The sequence below is a fragment of the Anolis carolinensis genome, chromosome 4, assembly GCF_035594765.1.
Source record: "Anolis carolinensis isolate JA03-04 chromosome 4, rAnoCar3.1.pri, whole genome shotgun sequence".
Classification (NCBI taxonomy): domain Eukaryota; kingdom Metazoa; phylum Chordata; class Lepidosauria; order Squamata; family Dactyloidae; genus Anolis; species Anolis carolinensis.
The window spans coordinates 118,194,680-118,215,919 of NC_085844.1; the positions used below are offsets into that span (position 1 = coordinate 118,194,680).

Sequence of the window (21,240 nt, forward strand, 5' to 3'; positions counted from 1 at the left end):
ATGTTAGCCTCCTGTAAATAACAATCCATGTATAAAATCCTATGGACAAATATGAAGTCATACGGTCTATTGTATAAAACGTACTCCACATCTTGATCCTGGCTCTTTGATGGACCAACATCTTCTGATGTATCTTCACTTTCAGGTGTAGTTTCCAGAGGTTTCCTTTCTTTATCGCTGCTGCTATCTGTTCCTTCAACGTCTTTCCCCAGTCCTTCTGAGCTTCCCTCACACTCTTCATTTTTCTTTCCAAGACCCTTTGTATCCTGGCCACTTTGTTTATTATGAGTTTCCTTAGCATTATCTTCTGCCTTGCTTTTTTCTGTGGTCTTCTGAAGAGGGGGTTTCCAGTGGCTTGCCAGTGACTTTTCCTTTAATTCATGACTAAGAGATTTGGAGGAACTTTTCTGAGCAAAAAATGGACTGGCCTTTTCAGCATTCTCTTTGTTGAGCTTATGAACATTTTCTGTGTCATCAGATTCTTCTGAAACCAAAGAGAAAATACCAATGATCCAGCAGCACCATTTTTGTAACTTATAGAGTAGCTACCCAGTTTTTCCTCTGGAAAGCCAGGGACTTTCCAACAAAAGCTATATTCAACATCCGAGCTAAACTATCTGGTCAACCAAATGTTCTATACATTACAAACCTAACAACATGTTATGGTCAATGCATTTTTGTTGCCACTCTGTCTCTCTCTTTTTCCTATTCGTGGTTAGTTACATAACATTAAGGCTACAAAATGATTGCTTTTTGCATTTCTTTACTTTTTTCATTTCTTTCATTTTATTACTTTTGCTATCAAATTCTGGTGAAATTTTGAGCACAATCACACATTTCTTGTTTTGTTTGGCTAATAGCACGAAGCTGTTTACACAGGTTGAGCATTCCTTTTCCAGAATTCTGAAATCTGAAATACTCCAAAATTCCAAATTGTTTAAAATCTGGGATGTTGTGTGGTTTCCGGACTCTACGGCCATGTTCTAGTAGCATTTTCTCCTGATGTTTTGCTTGCATCTGTGGCTGGCATCATCTGCCTACAGACATCTTTTGTCTGGGTGGTGTTCACTAGCCCTTCAAAGAGAACAAAGGCCAGGCTACTTCTATGCAGATGCCCTCAGTAATTGACTATGCTATATTTATGGATACTCACATGCTAATAGGTAGATCCCACTCAACAGATACAAATCTAGTTTCCTAATTGCACCCTTTACACTTGTTCAAGAGACAGTGGTTCTTTTCTCCCACCCTGGACATTCCACAGGTATATTCCACAGCTGACACTTGGCACTTTGTGAATTGACGGCAGTTATCTACTGTTGTTTTAAAATTGTATTCTTTTGATTTTATGCTATATGTGTTGATGGAGGTTGTTGTTATAATTTCATGTGACTTGTTTTATACTTTTGTACTGTTTTTACCTGTTGTATGTTATACGTGCACCCTGGAGTGCCTTGTAAGCTGCCCCGAGTCCCTTCGGGGAGATGGTGGCGGCATATAAATATATAAATAAAGATGATGATGATGATGATGATTATTATTATTATTATATACTCCACCTACTTTACTACCTTCAGATACTCTGAAGATGCCAGCCACAGATGCAGGCAAAACATTCACAGAAAATGCTGCTAGAACATGGCCATGCAGCCGGAAACCATACTATACCCAGTGATTCCGACTGTGAAAGTCTTTGACAGTACATTGTCCAAAATCTGATAGCAAAAGAAAGTGACACCTTTGATTTCTGGTAGTTCATTGCATATAAATGGAAATCTTTAAAATATTGTATAAAATTACCTTCATGTTCGATATATAAGGTGCATATGAAACATACACATAAGTCACTTTGAGTCTCCTTGTAGAGAGAAAATATAGGGTATAAATCAACATAACACTGGTAATAACATCAGAATAATAAATGAATTTCATGTTGAACTCTGGGTCCCATTTCCAAAGTATCATTATGTACATGTATAAAAATACAGATATTCCAAAATCTAAAATCAAAATCAAAATCCTAAATACCTCTGATTTCATTAATTTTGGATAAACGAGATTTAACTTGTACTTAGTTCAGGAGTGAGCAACTAAGGGGAGCTGGGAGACTACATTAACACACCAGGAGGTGTGCGCCTTCCAAAGGAATCCAAGTATGTTTTTTGTTCTAAGCTGGGACATGTTTCTACTCCTCCTAGAACATTTTAGGCCTAGGAGGTGTGTGTGTGTACATCTTCAAAAACTCAGAATATATTCACATTTTGTCAAAATTATAAATAAAAGCAATTTCTCCATATTTGCTTTCTTTCAAATTATGAATTAACAAAGTGTAAAGATGATTCTGCATTCATCTGGCCTTCTGTAAATGCCACACATTTTAAAAGTATTGAATGCACTACCTTGTTTCATTGTAGACTCATAATAAAATTGTGCTAGGACCTTCTTTGCAGTGAACAAAACATTATGCAAAGTATGCAAACAAACACAAGTTATGGCAACAGATCATTTGGAATGGCCAATCTGTGTAATTCCATCTCATTTATTTAAATACTGATTGTGGACATTTCTAATGTGGTAAGTGGCTGATCTATATATAGGAATAAATTGAGACATTGATTGCATAAGTATGGCTTTCAGCACAATGAGCTGGTTTAGAGGTGTAGACGTGCCACAGATCCCATGGACAAAAGGCCAAGACTTAGAAATTCCATCTCAGAATGGCCCATGGTCAATAAAATCCACCACAAACAATAACAACAGCACATACACACTTTGGATGAGTCTAGTTTCCGTCTCTAGCAACAATACTGTATTACTGATGGCACTCATATTAGCTTAGTAGTAGTTGAAGACAAGTAAAACTGACCTGAGGAATCGGGAGGTTTCTTCTTTTTTATTATAGGTTTTATTCCCTTTGCAGTCAGACACGACTTTTCCTATATGAAGAAAAGCAGACACTTTAGGCTCAAAATTTCATAACCAATATCATTTGCATAACCTTGCATTTTCTTCTACAGATATATTGCTTTTCATAATATCTGATTAAAAATTTGACTTGTACAATATCTAAAATATATCCTATTTTTATCACCATATTAGAATTCTGAAATTGCCTCTATGAATTGATGACTCCCATAAATGGTTACTTTTGTGACCATGGGCTGTATTCATTATTTATTTATTGTACTGCTCTCTGTAGGCTAAAATTCTCAATGGAATAAGTATTCTCAAGCAGCCTATGAAAAATCTGTTTCTTTCTGATTTTGTGTAGTCAGAGTGATATATGAATTTGCTGGTTTTGCTGTTGTGGCATCAAAACACATAATGAGGAAATCGGAAATAAATGTGCTGCAAAAACTTAAACTAACTTAAACTGACATTTTTGATACCTAACCCTGATAATTTTTAAGCTAAGGTTCCACCTTTCCACCACAGATACACTTAAAAATATTTTGTAATGGCCAAATAGTGAAAACTTTAATTTTATGTAAACTATGAATGGCTTCATTTATTAAAAAAAAAAGAACAACACTACAGTAGGAGCAACAAAGAACAAAACTGATCTGTTCTAGTTAGTTGTGATGTGCACTAGATGGTATAAAGCAGGCTAATTGCTTTAAACAATATTATTAAACACATAGTCCAATGTATGCTTACTCAAAAATAAAATTCAATAGGCTCAACTCACAGGCAATAAAAAGTCTAGTTGGTTCTTTGAAATCAGTGTGTGAAACTGCAGTCTAAACTTCTTTGTTCTTTTGAATCCCTGCAGTGATAGACAGTGGTTTTTAAGTTAATAGGTTCATAGAGATCCCTTTCCTGGTTTTCTTCTTGTCTTTAAATGCTGGTGCTATTTGGGGGATATGGCTCAGCACCTTGGATAGCTCTTTAAAACTAGCCTAAATATTCTAAAGGCATTGGATCAGTGGTTCTCAACCTGTGGGTCCCTAGATGTTTTGGCCTTCAAGTCCCAGAAATCCTAACAGCTGGCAAACTGGCTGGGATTTCTGGGAGTTGTAGGCCAAAACACCTGGGGACCCACAGGTTGAGAACCACTATACTAGATCCTATCTATTTTGGAAGCTAAACAGGATATCCCTGGTTAGTACTTGGAAACGGGACTACCAATGGATACCAAGTGCTAAAAGCTATATTTCAAAGTAAGGAACTGGCAAAATCACTTCTGAGTTCTTGCCTAATCAAACCTTATGAAAATAGGTCACTATATGTTGACAGCTATCTTTGTCTCTTCCACACACACACTATAACAAACCAAGTTTGCCCAAAACTCCCCAGTTCTGGAGTGAAGCAACAATACTACTTCCATTACATATCTCATTTCACCATAATGCCCAAGCTACTTTATTTAAGACTGCTGTATCAGAACACACTATTCTGTTTATTTAACCTTTGGAGAACTCTAGTATTTAGCACCTATCGGTCTCATTGAGAGTCAGTATGATGTTGTGGTTTGAGCATGACTCAGGAGACCAAAATCCAGTGGAAACTGGAAACTTACTGGGTGACCATGGGCAAGTCACATTCTCTTGGCCTCAGAGAAAGGCAAAGGCAACCCTCCTGAACACATCTTGATAAGAAATCCCTATGATAGCCTTGCCTTACAGTATCATTTATTTATTTTCTCTATTTCTGCTCCGGCTTTCTCTACCCCAAAGGGGACTCAAGGCAGCTTACATGGAGGCAATAATTCAATGCCTTAAAAACATATAATGCAGACATTAAAATTAAATTAGTTTAAAAACAGCCATATTAAACATTTTAAAACATTACATTAAATCACACCATCCATAATCATAATCCAGGCTTTTCCATAGTGAATTCCATATTTCCAGATCTGTTATTGCACTGCCCTATTCACTAAAAGCCTGATCCCACAGCCAGGTTTTTATCTTTCTTCTAATGTCGGTCAGAAAGAACTTGAAAGCACATACCAACAAGAACAATTAGTGATACCGTTACTAAAATATAAATCAACATCTCTTCTATCTGTTTTGTTCTTTTTCGGATAGTGTGCCATATATTTGTTCTAAACACAATCTTTCTTCCAGAATAACTAATAAGCTTTCTGAATTTTTGCTTCACTTTCACAAACAGAATAAAATCACTTGCAAGTTTAGAAACAAACTGTGACAAGGTTTTCTTTGAGATAGTCTGGGTTCCTGCTTATTTACAGCTGCAAAAATTTATGCCCCAAATTTGTAATTATCGATATCCCATATGATCAGAAGAATGAGATCAGAATATAGCAGCTAGCTTTTTTTCAATATTCCTAGTATTATAGATCTTCTGACAAGTTTCAGTTAGATATATGATCATGATTGACAGGCATTCAAAAACTGTAACATATTTTAAAAGCTAAAATCTATTGTTATAAAACTGTGACAAAACATTATTAAGAGTTCTGAATATATTCATATGCCATGTTTGGTGGCACTTTGTTTTCTACAATGTCACAGCGACACCTACAGGACGCTTTTACTAATGGGCTGCTCACAGAAAAGCAGAACAAATAAAGTAATGTTCCAAAGAGCTAGATGATACATCAAACATTTTAATAGGTGTGTCTGTAAATAGAGAAAATACAAGTACTAGTCACTGACATTCGAACTGCATGCATAATGAAACCAATTGGACTTAATGTGATTTGATTCTGAGTAAAACATTTGCAAGATCATACTGGATCTGACTGAGCTTGGTTTCATGAAAATGCTTGCTTGGAAATAAGTTGAACCGAAATTTGTAGGGAAAAGGTATCACTGAAGTTACTACAGTAGAGTCTCACTTATCCAAGCTAAACGGGCCGGCAGAAGCTTGGATAAGTGAATATCTTGGATAATGAGGGATTAAGGAAAAGCCTATTAAACATCAAATTAAGTTATGATTTTACAAATTAAGCACCAAAACATCATGTTTTACAACAAATTTGACAGAAAAAAGCAGTTCAATACGCAGTAATGTTATGTTTAATTACTGTATTTACAAATTTAGCACCAAGATATCACAATATATTGAAAACATTGACTACAAAAATGGCTTGGATAATCCAGAAACTTGGATAAGCGAGGCTTGGATAAGTGAGACTCTACTGTACTTGTAAAAATGCATGGCTTAGCAATGCTGTCATCGTAAATGTTTGCAAATGTTCTTACATCGGGCAAAAATGAATTATTTTATTTTATTTTCCCTCCTCCTTAAAATTATTCATGTTTAGAACTAATGCTGCACAAAAGAAATGTAAACAGGTTTTTCTTTGCAGATAAAGATGCATTTTTGAACAGAAAATATTATTTATTGTATTGAATACTTTCTCACAGTTAGTAAGTTTCTGGAATAAAAAACAGGGTTTTTTTTTCACAGAAAGCTTATTTTCTGTGAACAAAATCCTGTTTTCTATATAGGAAACAAATGTTCTGGGAAGGGAGTTCCAGATCTGGGGGCCACTACAGAGAAAGCCCTCTCCCTCATCCCAACAAGCTGAGCTTGTGATGGAGGTGAAAGCGAGAGAAGGGCCTCCCCAGAGGATCAAAGAGATTGTGTAGGTTCATAGGGGGAAACATGGTCATGAAGGTAGGTGGCTCCCCGAACCGTTTAGGGCTTTATAGGTAAGAACCTGCACCTTGAATTGGGACCAGAAAATAATTGGCATCTAGTGGAGCTCCTTAAACAGGGAGGTTGACCCTCCCTGTAATTCGCTCCCGTTAACTGTCAGCCACAACCACCACTCTCAAAGAGCTTTAGATACGTTGATGACCTTGGCCTAACAACACAAGCAAAATACTTTGAAACAGTTGAAAACCAACTTACTAATTCTCTGAAAGATCTCTCCAGCTACTACAAAGATAACCACCTGATGCCTAACCCTGCCAAGACATAAGTGTGTGCTTTCCATCTACACAATCGTGACGCCAACAGCAAACTGAAGGTTACCTGGGAAGACCAAGAGAGAGCTCGAACATTGTTCCCACTCTAAATATCTTGGTGTCACCTTAGACTGAGCACTAACATTTAGGAAATACTGTGCACAAAGCACAAAGTAGCTGCACACAATAACATCCTGTGGAAACTTACTAACAGCGCATGGGGTGCAGACCCAAAATTAATAAGATCATCAGCCCTGGCCTTGTCTTACTCAACTGCTGAGTATGCCTCACCTTTCTGGGATAAATCTGTCCATGTGAAGCAGGTGAATATAGCACTGAATGAGACATGTAGAATAATCACAGGGTATCTTAAACCTACACCTGTTGGTTTAAGATAGCTGACATTGTCCTTGTGATATGCGATGGAAGTTGCTGCCAACTACAAGAGAAATAAGGTTGAATACTGAGAAAGCCACTCACTGTATGGCTATCAACTTCCTCCTAGTAGACTTAAATGAAGGAAAGGTTTCATGAGAACCACCACTCCTCTAAATGTTCCTCCAGCAACAGCAAGAATATCCCTTTGGGCAGCAAAATCATGCAATCCCAACTGGATGGCCCCCCATGAGGGTCAACCAAGAATGGGCAACTTGGAAATCCCTGATCAGACTCAGAAAAGGAGTTGGCAGATCAAAAGACAACCTGGCAAAATGGAACAACCTAGAAGAATCCTCCACCTTGTGCGACTATGGAGCAGAACAAACAACTTCGCATCTATATGCTTGCCCACAATGCCCTGCCTCGTGCACAGAGGAAGAACTGTTTAAAGCTACAGACAATGCAGTCGCTTTTGCCCTAAAGTTTGGTCTAAAACTATTTAACAGCTTGTGATCCCTTTATTTTATTAGTTTTAAATGTATTTATGCAATGCTTTTGACATGAAATAAATTAATGCTGTGCATAAGGAAGCATGATAAATTCCATCTGAGTACAGTGTTCCCTCACTACTTCATGGTTCACTTTTTGCGGATTCGCTGCTTCGCGGTTTTTCAATAAACTCTAAAAGACCATTCTAAATCATAAAAAATTACAATTTACAGCCTAAGGAAGGGAGAAAGGAGAAGCCAAAGGGAGAGAAAAGGAGCCCAAGCGGCAATGGGAGGAGAAGGAGGCGATTTATCAACACACAATTGGTTGATAAAGACTACTATAACTACTAAAATAATGTATAAATATTAAAATAAATATAGCGTCCCTACTTCATGGATTTTCACTTATTGCGGTTGGTCCTGGAACCTAACCCCAGTGGTAAGTGAGGGAACACTGTATCTTTTACACAAAAACCTAAGGATTGTAACACCCTCAGCCAGAACACCCACTAACTAACTTGGCTAAGGACTTGGAGTGTTAAAGTCCAAAAAGAAACTTCTCGACTTTTGATAACAACTGGTTTTAACCAGTAGTTAACTCAAAAGAAAGGCGATTTTGCTAAATGCTAAGGTATTGTTATAGTGTTTTTACAATATCGTTAACTTTAGTGTAGTTTCAGAAAACATATGTTTCATAATACAGTAGTCTCACTTATCCAAGCTAAACGGGCCGACAGAAGCTTTGATAAGCGAATATCTTGGATAATAAGGAGGGATTAAGGAAAAGTCTATTAAACATCAAATTAGGTTATGATTTTACAAATTAAGCACCAAAACATCATGTTATACAACAAATTTGATAGAAAAAGTAGTTCAATACAGAGTAATGTTATGTTGTAATTATTGTATTTACGAATTTAGCACCAAAATATCACGAGATGTTGAAAACATTGACTACAAAAATGCGTTGGATAATCCAAAACCTTGGATAAGCGAGTCTTGGATAAGTGAGACTGTACTGTATATGCAATCTATTTTCTGAATCACAGAAAATGGCAACTAAAAAAGCATGGCTCGAGCCCTTTAGAGTTGCAGAGACTCCAAAAATCAGGGAATATGTTTCTCTAGGTTCTGGAGCTTGTCCAGCCATGTTTTAGATGTGTAGATGTTTTAGATCAGCAGTTCTCAACCTTCCTAATGCCACGACCCCTTAATACATTTCCTCATGTGGTGGTGACCCCTAACTACAACATTATTTTCGTTGCTACTTCATAACTGTCATTTTGCTACTGTTATGAATTGTAATTGTACAAATTTAGCACCCAAATATCATGATATATTGAAAACATTGACTACAAAAATGGCTTGGATCATCCAGAGGCTTGGATAAGTGAGACTTTACTGTAAGTTGTTTATGTTGGACCATTCACTGGTGGGACCGCCTTCCTCCAGTCTCATAAATGGTACAGTCCCAACTCAAGGTTTGTAATTCACTTGCTGTTTCAGAGCATCGCACCTTTGATTAATTCAGGCTTCCCTAACTTTAGTTCCCAGGCTGCTGCTTTACTATCATCCCCAGCTGCCCATGGTCAGTGGCTTGAGATAATGAGAGTTATGGTTCAACAGTATTGAGGACTCAAGTCTGGGAAAGGCTCCAATCTAACCCAGCAAAATATTTGCTTTTAATTACCACTTTCTCAAAAGCATCCAGAGTACAGTGTATTTGGCAGCAGCAGAGCAGGTTGCATTCAAAGGGAAATTGGGGTTGTACTGTGCTTTGCAGAACAGTCTCTTCTTTCTCTAAGATCTCTGGTGGTTCCTTCCAGAACATAATATTTGCCTAAATTCTTGCTAGGGCAATATGTTCTTGGAGCTGCTTAGTCAGAAGAACTGACTTTAACTTTGCTCATAATCAATTTCCGACTTGAGCTGCCACAACCTTATCCAATGCTTGGAGGACATGTTTCAAAGATTATAGAATGAAAAAAGCAAGAATATGACATTAAGGCATCATTATACATACATACTAGAAACATTGTGAGATTCAGGCAAATATTAAGTGGCAGACTTTATGAACACCTGACTTCTTCTTTCATAAAAAGAAGTATTGAATTCCTTCTTTATACTACACCAGGACTAACCTGGCAAAGTTTCTGATATTCATCTTTTGCTCTCCCACCCTTTTTCACCCAATAAAACCCTTTGATTTTCTTCCCATGCCAGAAGCTCAATAATGAAGGTTTTCATGGAGCTGCCTGAAGCATTTACTCTTTATCATCCCATCAGGTTGAATCTGGTGCCAAATGGAACCGTTTGATGGATTCAGTTCAACTTCATTAACAGGAAAGATTATGTATGGAGCATATTATATATTACATATGGGAATGTGCATTTGCAAATACTATATTATCTGCACGCAAATGTTTATATAAAGGTCTGCCTTGAAAATGCCCTGAGAAATTGATTACGCTCAGATATCTCATGTTAACCATTGTGGCTGAATTACTTAACCTGAATATTGCTGCTATACACTTCAGCATATAATTCCCAGCCAAACTAACATCATAGATGGTGATATATAGCACCAAGGACTGAGTGCTGTAATTCTCCAAACGTCATTGTAGCTCTATCATCTCCAACTATCATACAAAGTGTTAAGAATTATTATTGTTCATTGTATGCTTTCTCTTTCCCTGCCCCCTTCCTTCCAGAATGAAGTCCAATAAATAATAACAACATCACAAAAATAATATCTAAAACAGTGTTTCTCAACCTGGGGGTTGGAACCCCTGAGGGGGTTGCGAAGGAGATGTCAGACGGGTCACCAAAGACCATCAGAAAACATATTTTTGAAGGTCTTAGGAACCCCTTTGGCAGAAAAGGCTGAAGATCTCTATGCCTGTCCTTCTCTTCAAGCTCTACCTTTCCCAAACGGTGTTCAAATTTGGGCATATTGAGTATTCGTGTCAAGTTTGGTCCAGTTCCATCATTGTTTTGAGTCCACAGTGCTCTCTGAATGTAGGTGAACTACAACTCCAAAACTTAAAGTCAATGCCCAACAAAACTTTTCAGTATTTTCTATTGGTCATGGGAGTTCTGTGTGCCATGACAGTGTCAATTTCATCGCTGGTGGAGTTCAGGATGCTCTTTGATTGTAGATGAACTATAAATCCCAACAACTACAACTCCCAAATATCAAGGTCTATTTTTCCCAAACTCCACCAATTTTTGAAATTGGGCATATTAAGTGCCAAGTTTGGTCCAGATCCATCATTGTTTAAATCCACAGTGCTGTCTGATGTAGGTGAACTACAATTCCATCTGCTGGTCAATGCCCACCAAACCCTTCCAGTATTTCCTGTTGGTAATGAGAGTTCTGTGTGCCACATTTGGTTCAATTCCATCGTTGGTGGAGTTCAAAATGCTCTTTGATTGTATGTGTACTACAACTCCCAAATGACAAAATCAATACCACCCAGTATTCAAATTTGAGGGTATCGTGTATTTGTTCCAAATTTGATCAAGTGAATAAAAATACAACCTGCATATCAGATATTTACATTACAATTCATAGCAGTACCAAAATGACAGTTATGAAGTAGCAACGAAAATAATGTTATAGTTGGGGGTCACCACCACATGAGGAAATGTATTAAGGGGTCGTGGCATTAGGAAGGTTGAGAACTGCTGATCTAAAACATCTACACATCTAAAACATGGCTGGAAAAGCTCCAGAACCTAGAGAAACATATTCCCTGATTTTTGGAGTCTATGCAACTCTAAAGGGCTCGAGCCATGATGTTTTGGTTGTCATTTTCTGTGATTCAGAAAATAGGTTGCATATACAGTAGTGTCTCACTTATCCAACATAAATGGGCTGGCAGAAGCTTGGATAAGCGAATATCTTGGATAATAAGGAGGGATTAAGGAAAAGCCTATTAAACATCAAATTAGGTTATGATTTTACAAATTAAGCACCAAAACATCATGTTATACAACCAATTTGATAGAAAAAGTAGTTCAATACGCAGTAATGTTATGTTGTAATTACTGTATTTACGAATTTAGCACCAAAATATCATGATATATTGAAAACATTGACTAAAAAAATAGCTTGGATAATCCAGAGGCTTGGATAAGCGAGGCATGGATAAGTGAGACTCTACTGTACTTCCTTATTAATACATTTTTTTCTTGACCATACTTTGATGTTGATTGTTGATATATGTCCCAACTTTCACCTGTGAAATCTTGGAGGGCATGCTTGGACTTCTTGGGGAGCACCCTTCCACCACAGAATGAAATAGACCTTAAAAGGATGTGTTCTGCACTTTACACAAGGGTTTGGGAAGGCCAAAACACACATGTTTGAGACAAAGATGGGGGACCATTTGAGATTTGATTGAGATCTCACCAAGGACCACATGCACCCTTCCCATCATCTAAGACAACAAATCAAACAAGAGACCAAGGCATATCTAAGAAATGATTTAACAACCAATTTGCTATAATTAAAAATATCTTATATTAGCTGCATTACTTTTTAAATGGTAAGCTGTGTTGAGTCCCAATTTTGGGAGAAAGTGGCATATAAATATAATAAGAATTACTAGTCTAACAAGAAGAATAAACAATTTTCAAAGTTTCACTCGTCTGAATTTGGGGGCTTATTTGGGGGCAATGTCCTCCTCCTTCACCCACATCTACAGACTAATTTCTTTTTGAGGCCCTGTGGTCCACTTTTTTGCCTTCTATCCATGAGCACAACCTACATCACCAACTTTTCAGTTTCTTCACTGTTGTATTTGCATTTTTGAAAGAGTGAGAAGCAAAGCAGTCAGCCAATGACAGAAAGTGGAAAGAGGATAAAAATGGGAGATGCTAAAGCATGTAACTACTATTCCTGCAGAAATATGGACCTCAGCAATTACCCAGTGATGTCTGCTATTGATATCAGACTTGCTAAATTTACAACCTCATAAACGGTCCCTCCTTTCACATCGTGCTCTACTCATCAAGTCACTCAGCCAAGACCCCGTCTTGCTATGCCTTAATGCACATAATACTGACAAAGGCTGCTGAGATTAAAACCCAACATTCACAGAAATATTAGGCACATTCAACCAAGATTTGCCATTTTATGAGTTATTGATTTTCTTGAGAGAAAAAGATATTTATTTTTCTTTAAAAAATAGTTAAAAGTCCTCACAAATTGTATGTAACAAATATCAACTACAAGAGCAAAGTTAAGATGGTTAAGTCAATGTCTCATTGTTAAATCGATGGGGTTTTATTCCAAATTAATTCAACAGTGACTTCTATAAAAGTAGATGTGACCATTAAACTATTGTTGTACGTGAATTTATCACAGGGTTTCCTGAGGTGGAAAACGTGTGAATTTCCCAGAGCCACCCAGTGGACTTTCATGGCCAAGAAGACGACCTTGATATCTATCATCACCTTATAAGCATATGCTTTTCATGGATTCATTAATTGGTATATGCCATTTTCCCCTATTCAGTTATTTTTAATTGACATGGTGCTTGCAAAGACATCCAGACACATGATGGAACCTTGGGCTAAATTACTGAAAGGAAACACTTCAGAAGCTGAATCCTTGCTGCTGACCCAACTATCTTGGCCTTTATTGAGTTACATATGTTTACTCGTCATGTTTTCGGTAAGAAGGGAGGTTGTGTAAGGATACTGGTTTGTAAAATGTTAGGCTCAAAGTGCTACATTTTAAATAAAGAATAGTTAAATTGATAGCGCAAAAGAGGATGATCTATGGCACAGCCAAGTCCTTATTCAAATTTTCTCTCACCGGGAAAGTGGACCATTGTTGAGTCAGTCCCAACATGACAAGTATGGAGATGACAACGAAGACTCCCCCATAGAAATGTTTTATAGATTAGTGAGACAATGGCCAGCATCCAAACTATAGATTATACAGCAGGAGCCCTCAAACTTTTTAAGCAGAGGGCCTCAGACTCTTGGGGGGGGACTATAGTTTGAAGAAAATGAGAACAAATCTCTATACACATTGTACATATCTTATTTGTACAGTGTTTCCTCACTTATTGCGGGGGTTAGATTCCAGAACCACCCGCAATAAGTGAGAATCCGCAAAGTAGGGACACTATATTTATTTTAATATTTATACACTATTTTAGTAGTTATACACTATTTTAAGTCTTTATCAACCAATCGTGTGTTGATAAATCGCCTCCTTCTCCTCTTATTGCGTGAATGCAATATTTAAAATGAAGAACAATTTTAACCAGTATTTAAATGGGAAGTCTGGGATTACTTTTGGCTGATGAGATAGTCAAGTTAATTAAGATTGCTGCTGCTGCTGTTATTGTTGTTGTTGTTGTTGTTATTGTGTGTCTTCAAGTCGTTTCAGACTTAGGGTGACCTTAAATCTAAAGTTTGGAGTGGATGGCTGGTAAATGACCTTGCAGGGCCACATCTGGCCCGCAGGTCTTCGTTTGGGGACGTCTGTTCTACAGTTTCTGTCAGCAAAACGTTCTCTCTGACAGCCTCATACATACCCTAAAAAGCCACTTGGCAAGGCTAGGAAAAACCTTTGGAATAGAATTTGGAGCCATCAAAAGCAACAGATGGATGAAGAAGGGAAGAACCTACAGGAGAAAACAATGAAGCCTAGCAGAAAGATAGCACTGGGTCCTAGGCTATGTATGTAAATCTTCTGAGGCTCTTTCAAACTACACAACTATGACTGTACTTTAGCTGCCATGTCATCATTCTATGAAAACCCTGGAATTTAAAGTTTAGGTAGAAGCATTTAAAATGATCTTTCAGAGATGTCTAATGCCTCACCAGAATACAAGTTCCAAAAATTCTATAGATGAAGCCATATAATTTAAAGTGAAATCATAGTGCTAAAATTGTGATGAGTGCCACCTTGTCTGGAACACTTTACACATGATATAGAAAAGCTAAATAGTATTGTGATTATTACTTCTCAGTTCATGCAATTATATCAACTATTGATTTAGATCAACAGTTTAAGGTGATCCATTTCCCTCTTGCCTCAGTCCACCTGAAGATTGAAATGGTTCTAAAAAAAATCCCAAAGGCACACTCATGGTTTAGGGTTTTGTGCTAATTAAGCCATTAACAAGCAGTTAATTGTATTATTGTAATCACTGACATTATCCAGCATAAACAAATTAGAACAAGAGACTACATAATTGGTTTCCAGTAAAAAAAAAAAAAAGGAATAGGACTGAGAATTCTGTAACAAGTTCTACTTAGTGTTTGGTTAGAACTAATTTCTACTGAAATTGATGGAATTTTATACAGGAAAGATAATAAGACTTCTCCTGTGGTCCTACTTTTTAAAAATAAGTGCATTGGAAATGGAACATTAAGACAAAGGGAACAGGTATCACTTCTTGGGTTGGTTACAAATTCTAATGTTGTGCATTCCTCCGTACCACCATGCAAAGCTGAATGCAATGTCCACTGAGGTCAATAGAGAAAAAGCATTAATAGCAACACTGAGCTCACCTTTTCATTCCATTTGCAGAACAAACTTTCTTTTTTGTCTGAGAATGTCTGCATGCGGAAAAGATTTCCCGATTTATCTTTTCTCAAATAACCACCAACTCTAAGGAGCTTACGAGAAGATTCATTTCTGCGCATTAGGTCCACAATTGGAGAAGTCTTTAATTTTTCTACCAAAGAACCAAGAAGTTGATGCACACCCGTCACAACATGCTCCAGTCCATCTAACCTTTTGGCTTGTTGTTCCGCATTCTTAGTCATATCAGAGAGCTTTTCATTCATTTCTATGCACAATACATTCACATCTAATTTTTCAGATGTTGCAATGGATACTCCAGAGATTTTCTCTTTTCCCTTCAAGAGGTCAATGTTATTTCCCATTGAAGATATTTCTTGAGAAACACAATCCAGCTTCTGAAGAACATTGTCCTGCACTGTCAACAAGATGTTTATGTTCTGATCCAAGGAAGCAACTTTCGCATCCAGCCCACTCATGTTTTCAGGGCAATTGACATCCTCCCTTATTGATGGGCAAGCAGGAGAGGGTTCCTCTTCATTAGGAAGACGCTGGTTCTGTAAAGCATTTGGGTCAAATATTTTGGCCAAGGAGTTTACCACAGATGACGAAGATGTCTTCTTGCTCGAGGTAGTCATTGTGCCTGTTTATGTAGATGCACTGACAGTGGAAGAAAAGCACATCTTCAGATGCTTCTTCACCCGGTTTCCTAAGGGGGTGGATGCCTTGCTTGCTAAATCTGGCTCAATCCATTCCAACAGAATTCCAGATGGTGGGGAAACAACCAGAACCATTGGTTAAAAATATGGTAAAATATAATGAAAGTCCAGGGACACATTTGCAGGGCATCCTAAATGCTCTTGTACTTTGTGACGTCAGGTTTGGGGAGGGCAGAAGAAGTATTTGCACTCAAGGGGAATTTGACACCATAAAGACGATGGAACATCTGAGAAACCAAAGAAGTAAGAGACACTTGGCAGCAGTGTGGCCACTTGTGAGAAATATGTATTTGGTATTTGGTATTCAATTGGATCCCATGTCTGAACAAAATACGAACACCTAAAGGGGAAGCTAAATTTGGTTGCCTGAAATTTTTACAGCTTAATACTAATTGTTTGGATTAAAGTGCCAGTTGTTTGCAAAACTTTTTTACACAGATATGTGGTTCCCCACCATCACTACTAGCAAACATATTCTATGCAAATAACTTTTATGTTTGGAAAGCCATCTGAATGTATACAGTTTAACAAAACAAGCACATAACACAAAGTAATAGTGTCAAATCAATGCAAAAAGATGGTGGTGAATACAAGAATAGAATGATAGCACATATAGTTTGACAGAATAAATGATAGCTCCTTTTAGCGCCTCTCTTTCTTCTGAAGTTGGCAGCTGCCATTGTGGCACAGTTGTTAAATTCTTCTGAGTATAAACAGCAATTCTTCTTCACATTATATTTCCATGTCCCATTTAACCCATGAAGTAAAGATAGAAAGTCAGAGATGAGATGACACAGCTCTGCGTGTCCTCAGGGCTGCACAACACTCTCCTATGCACTCAGGATCCCCACTGACTATATATAGATTCCCCGATACAAAAATAAATGGGGCAGCCATGATGTGCATAGAGTTTTTAATTACGTGTTTTGAAATGAAAGCACAGGCACACCCAGGTACATAAACTGAGTGGAAAAGGAGGATTAGCCAAGAAACACATAATTTCAAAAACCCATAAATCCTTATAAAATTATTATGGGGCCTGATTTAAATTAATGCCAACCTGGTGTAGTGGTTTAGCTGTTGGTCTAGAATTTTGGGACAACAGAATATAAACTCCTACTTTGCTGTGGAAACCACTGTATAGCCACTCTCAGAGGAAAGCAAGGCTCCCCCTTAATAAATATTTAGTGAAAACCCCATGATAAGTTCACTTTAGGTTTCCATAACTCAGAAGGTACTTGAAGGCACACCCCAAAATCAACAGAAGCAACTGATTTAACTGTGATAACAGGTTTGCCTTTTCCTGCTGTAACTCTGTAATCTTCTAACCGATAGTAGAATATTTACAAGGTTGTCAAAACTTGTTATGAGCATGATCAGCACCCTATAGTACAGTGGTGGCGAACCTATCACATGTTTGCCAGAAGGGGCATGCAGCACCCTCTCTCCTGGCATGTGTGCCATCACCCGCTCAGTCGCCCACTCGGTGGCTCATTTGCCTGCCCCCCTTGCTCAATAGCTTTCCCACTGCTCACCTGCCCACTTGTCCACCCATCACTCGCCCGCTTGCTTCCCCTTCTCGTTCACTCGTGAGTTTCCCACCCCCCTTGTTCACCCCCCCACTTGCTGGCCTCCTCACTTCCCATTCTGCCCCCACTCACCCGCCCGCCCGTTTGCTCACCCACTTGCTTGCTCCCCTGTTTGTGATGATGATGTTGACAACAAGCATGACAAGTTAAATAAATATGAACGTACTAAAATGCATAATGGCTAATACTTTTCTTTGCTAAAATCTAGGAAGCATTAACATGAATATAGTGTCTAAATCTGTGGTTCTCAACCTGTGGGTCCCCAGATGTTTTGGCCTATGTTGTGGCTCAGCTTGACTCTGACGATGAACGGGGAATTCAGTTGCTCTCAGAGGGGGCTGCTGATTTAGGAGAAAGCCAGGTGGATGATTCAAAAGCTGAGGTTGATATGGGAAAGGAAGGGAGGATAGAAGATTCTCAGTCAAGTGATAAGGCTGACTTTCCTCCGGCCTCGGGTGGAAGTGGGAGTGAGGGAGATGTCTCTGTTGGACAGAAATGTTTGTTTGGAGTTGAGATCAAGGTTGTGTGAAAAGTCTTCATTCAGGGAAATCTCGCTTAAGGAAAGGAAGCTGCAGCCAGGAAACCGTGTTTGGATGATTCTGGAAGCTCATGTATTCAAGCTGTGTTTGGGTTCCTTTTGATATTTTTGTATTCAAGCTCCTATGGACTCACTGTGGATTTTAACTGTTATAGATGACTGCTTGAACTGTATTTTAGGATCACACTTGCCAGTGGTCTTTGCTTAGTGTTCCTGCTTTTACTACTTTTTACTACATTTCTTCAATAAACAAAAAAGACTTAAGCCTGCTGTGGTGGAGTTTGTGTGTTAGAGCAAGAAGAATCAGTGCTGAGGTGCGACAGCCTACAACTACCAGAAATCCCAACCAGTTTACCAGCTGTTAGGATTTCTGAAAGTTGAAGGTCAAAACACCTGGGGACCACCAGATTAAGAACCACTAGTCTAGATCAATCTGGAGCAATTTGCTTTATGCTGCTCCTCAGACTGTAGTAAAAATTAACAGATTCAAATTACAAGAATAGAGGTTACACCTAAACATAAGGAAAAATCATATTTACTATGAGAACTGTTCAACATTAGAATCAAGTACTTCAGTGGTTGGCGGATTCTCCTTTTTTTTTTTTTTTTGGACGATCTGTGATTAGAGGACCAATGGGCATCTTTCCTGAGTGCTTTAGTTGTAGGGAAGTTGCCAGTTTAACTTCTCTTGGGGACAGCTACTGAGACAGCTCTCTCCCATTTCCACGCCTACATCTTCAGAGAGAGTGTAACCCTGTAAAGCACAGAGTGAATCTCTATTCCTTAATCAGCCTTTTGACTGACCAGGAACGTCTTCATCTTGTTTGGATTAAATTTCAATGTTTTTGCCACCATCCAGTCCACTGTCAATGACAGACCTCAGTTTAGGATCTATACAACTTCCTTGGATTGGGCTAGAATGGAGTAATAGAGGCACTGAAACCCAAAACTTCAGATGACCTTTTTCAGTGGTTTTATGTATATGTTTAAAAAGCATGGGGGCAGAACTAAGCCTTACAAGACCCTCACAAACAGCAGGGTCAAACTGGAGTTCCTCAGAACCCATTATTATGTTTGCTTCTCCAGGAATGAATGGAGCCACTGTGCTTGTCATAGAAGACATAAAGTCCTGAGCTGCTCCTGACAGGGCAATCTAAGTATGTATATCGAAATTCTGTAATACTGCAAGACGGGCAAATTCCAACATCAACTTTACAGCTTGCTCAGGAAGGGAGACTGTTGAGCAGCAGGGTAGGAATTACACCAACAAAATCTGTAATCTTTCCTGGACACCCAGATGCAGGTAAACATACTTGAACTCTGAAAACTTCAGGACATGGCATCTGGTCAAGGGGGTGGAATTTCTATGGACTATTGCAACAACACCTTCCTGACCCCTCAAGTCTCAGCAGTACTGAACAGAAAGATTAAAATTCACAGCTTCATCAAACCGGGTTTCTGCAATACAAGTCAGGTTTGTATATGGTGGAGTGTAAAAAAGGTATATAGCTTTTGCATATGTGATGAAATTGCTAGTTTTTTACTTTTGGGCAGAAGCTTGGAAGTATTGCTGGCCTTTCATCAATTTTTCAGATATCAGAATGATCCTGATTATTCAGTTAATGTTTATACCCTCAAAGTTAAGCATTGCTCTCTGTTCTATAAGCTTGTAGTGCTGTTTTGAATGTTCAAGACATTTCTTCGCAGTTCAAAGTAAACATTGTACTAGTTTTATTGGGTCTGTGACTTTTGACATGTACTTTTTTTACATGGACTGTTAAAGATACTTCTATTTTTCAGTCCTGATTAGTCTCATATTATATTTTTAGTCCTATATTTTTAGTTTCACTTGGAAAAGTGTATTTCTCAGACCTCTGGTGAACCTATCTCTGTGGGCCTTTATTTCTAATGCTGACAATTCATTGAAAATCCAATGTTTCCTCATACGTTAATGACAGCAGTGGTTGAAAATAAAATTCAGAATTCAAGCTCTGCTTAGCTGTGACCTTCCTGGATTATGATTTCTTCTGTACAAAATGTACACCTGCAAAATTTAACACACACATATACTTCAGCAATGCCTTTGTAACACTAATTTAAATAAGTCTGATTTAAAAGCAGGGAACTGAAAGAATGGAGTGGAGAGCGACCAGAGTTCAGGGGTCCCTATTTCAATTGAAAGAATAATACAAAAGGCATCCCTTAAAAGACCACAACAACTGGAAGCAGGAAAGTTTCAGCAAGGAAGAGTTATGTTTAAAAACACTTGGGAATGTCTAAGCTGTGTCTGTTAAAAGAATAGCTAAATCCTCGTGATAGTTTGGACATCTGCAAAAACGGCAAAGCACTGAGAGAGGTGTTTGCACCATCTGTAAAACAAGACGATTCTAGAGAAACAGGTATCTCTGAGGTATTTGGCGGCTCAGAAAGGATATGAGTGAAATAGGGCCACACATAATTCTAACACAGTATCTTCCCCACTCTACTTCTACATACCAGAAGCCAAAATCTTGTCATATATCAGCGGGTCATGATGGGAGAGTGCTCTTGGGGCAGACTACATGATTGGTCGAAAGGCAACTTTTTGATGGGAACATAATGAAAACCTTAGAAAATGCAGGCACTAGATTCTGCCAACATTCTCTTTGTCCTAGCCTTTTGAGTCAGGAACATTACTAAACCTATACTGGTACATTTAAATTTATTGCAGAAGTGTATGGGATAGGGAGATATGAGAACAAACTGCAAATCAGCAACCCGGGACCACATGCATAGTTTTAAGTAAGAACGGACAGTGAGATTTTGTCTCCTGAGGTGTAGAGCAAGAAGACAGCTTTCATTTTCCATCTACATGTGCCAGCTGGATTGGCAGTAGAATCTTTCTTTAACACTGTGATGGAGCAGTATCCTTCCTTCCATCTAAAGCATCCTAAAAAGGGCTTTATCCCAGAAGATGGGAAAAGCAGATGGGATTGTCTTCTTTGCATGGCATTTCCTGGGGTTCCGTCTTTTAAAAAGATGGAGAAGGTATTCACCTCCGTCACACAGGATCACCTCCTCTCCTTTCTAGGTCAACTATTTCAAGGATACCAGTA

At 38.3% G+C, this 21,240-nt stretch overlaps 1 protein-coding gene across 5 annotated transcripts in view; it reads right to left on the minus strand.

Moving 5' to 3' along the window:
- The window catches only part of mylk4 (myosin light chain kinase family member 4), a 124,150-nt gene that overhangs the window by 15,806 nt on the left and 87,104 nt on the right, over positions 1-21,240 (minus strand). Inside the window, exons 1-3 of one of the 5 annotated variants that reach the window (XM_062977677.1) lie at positions 15,287-16,419; positions 2,867-2,936; positions 85-481 (exon numbers count right to left, since the gene is read on the minus strand). In XM_062977677.1, the coding sequence (XP_062833747.1) occupies positions 85-481; positions 2,867-2,936; positions 15,287-15,937 (1,118 nt within the window). In that variant the 5' untranslated portion in view covers positions 15,938-16,419. Of the gene's footprint in view, positions 1-84; positions 485-2,866; positions 2,937-15,286; positions 16,420-21,240 lie in introns of those variants that run through there. The other 4 variants (XM_003225579.4, XM_008117972.3, XM_062977678.1 and 1 more) reach the window with 4 other exon arrangements.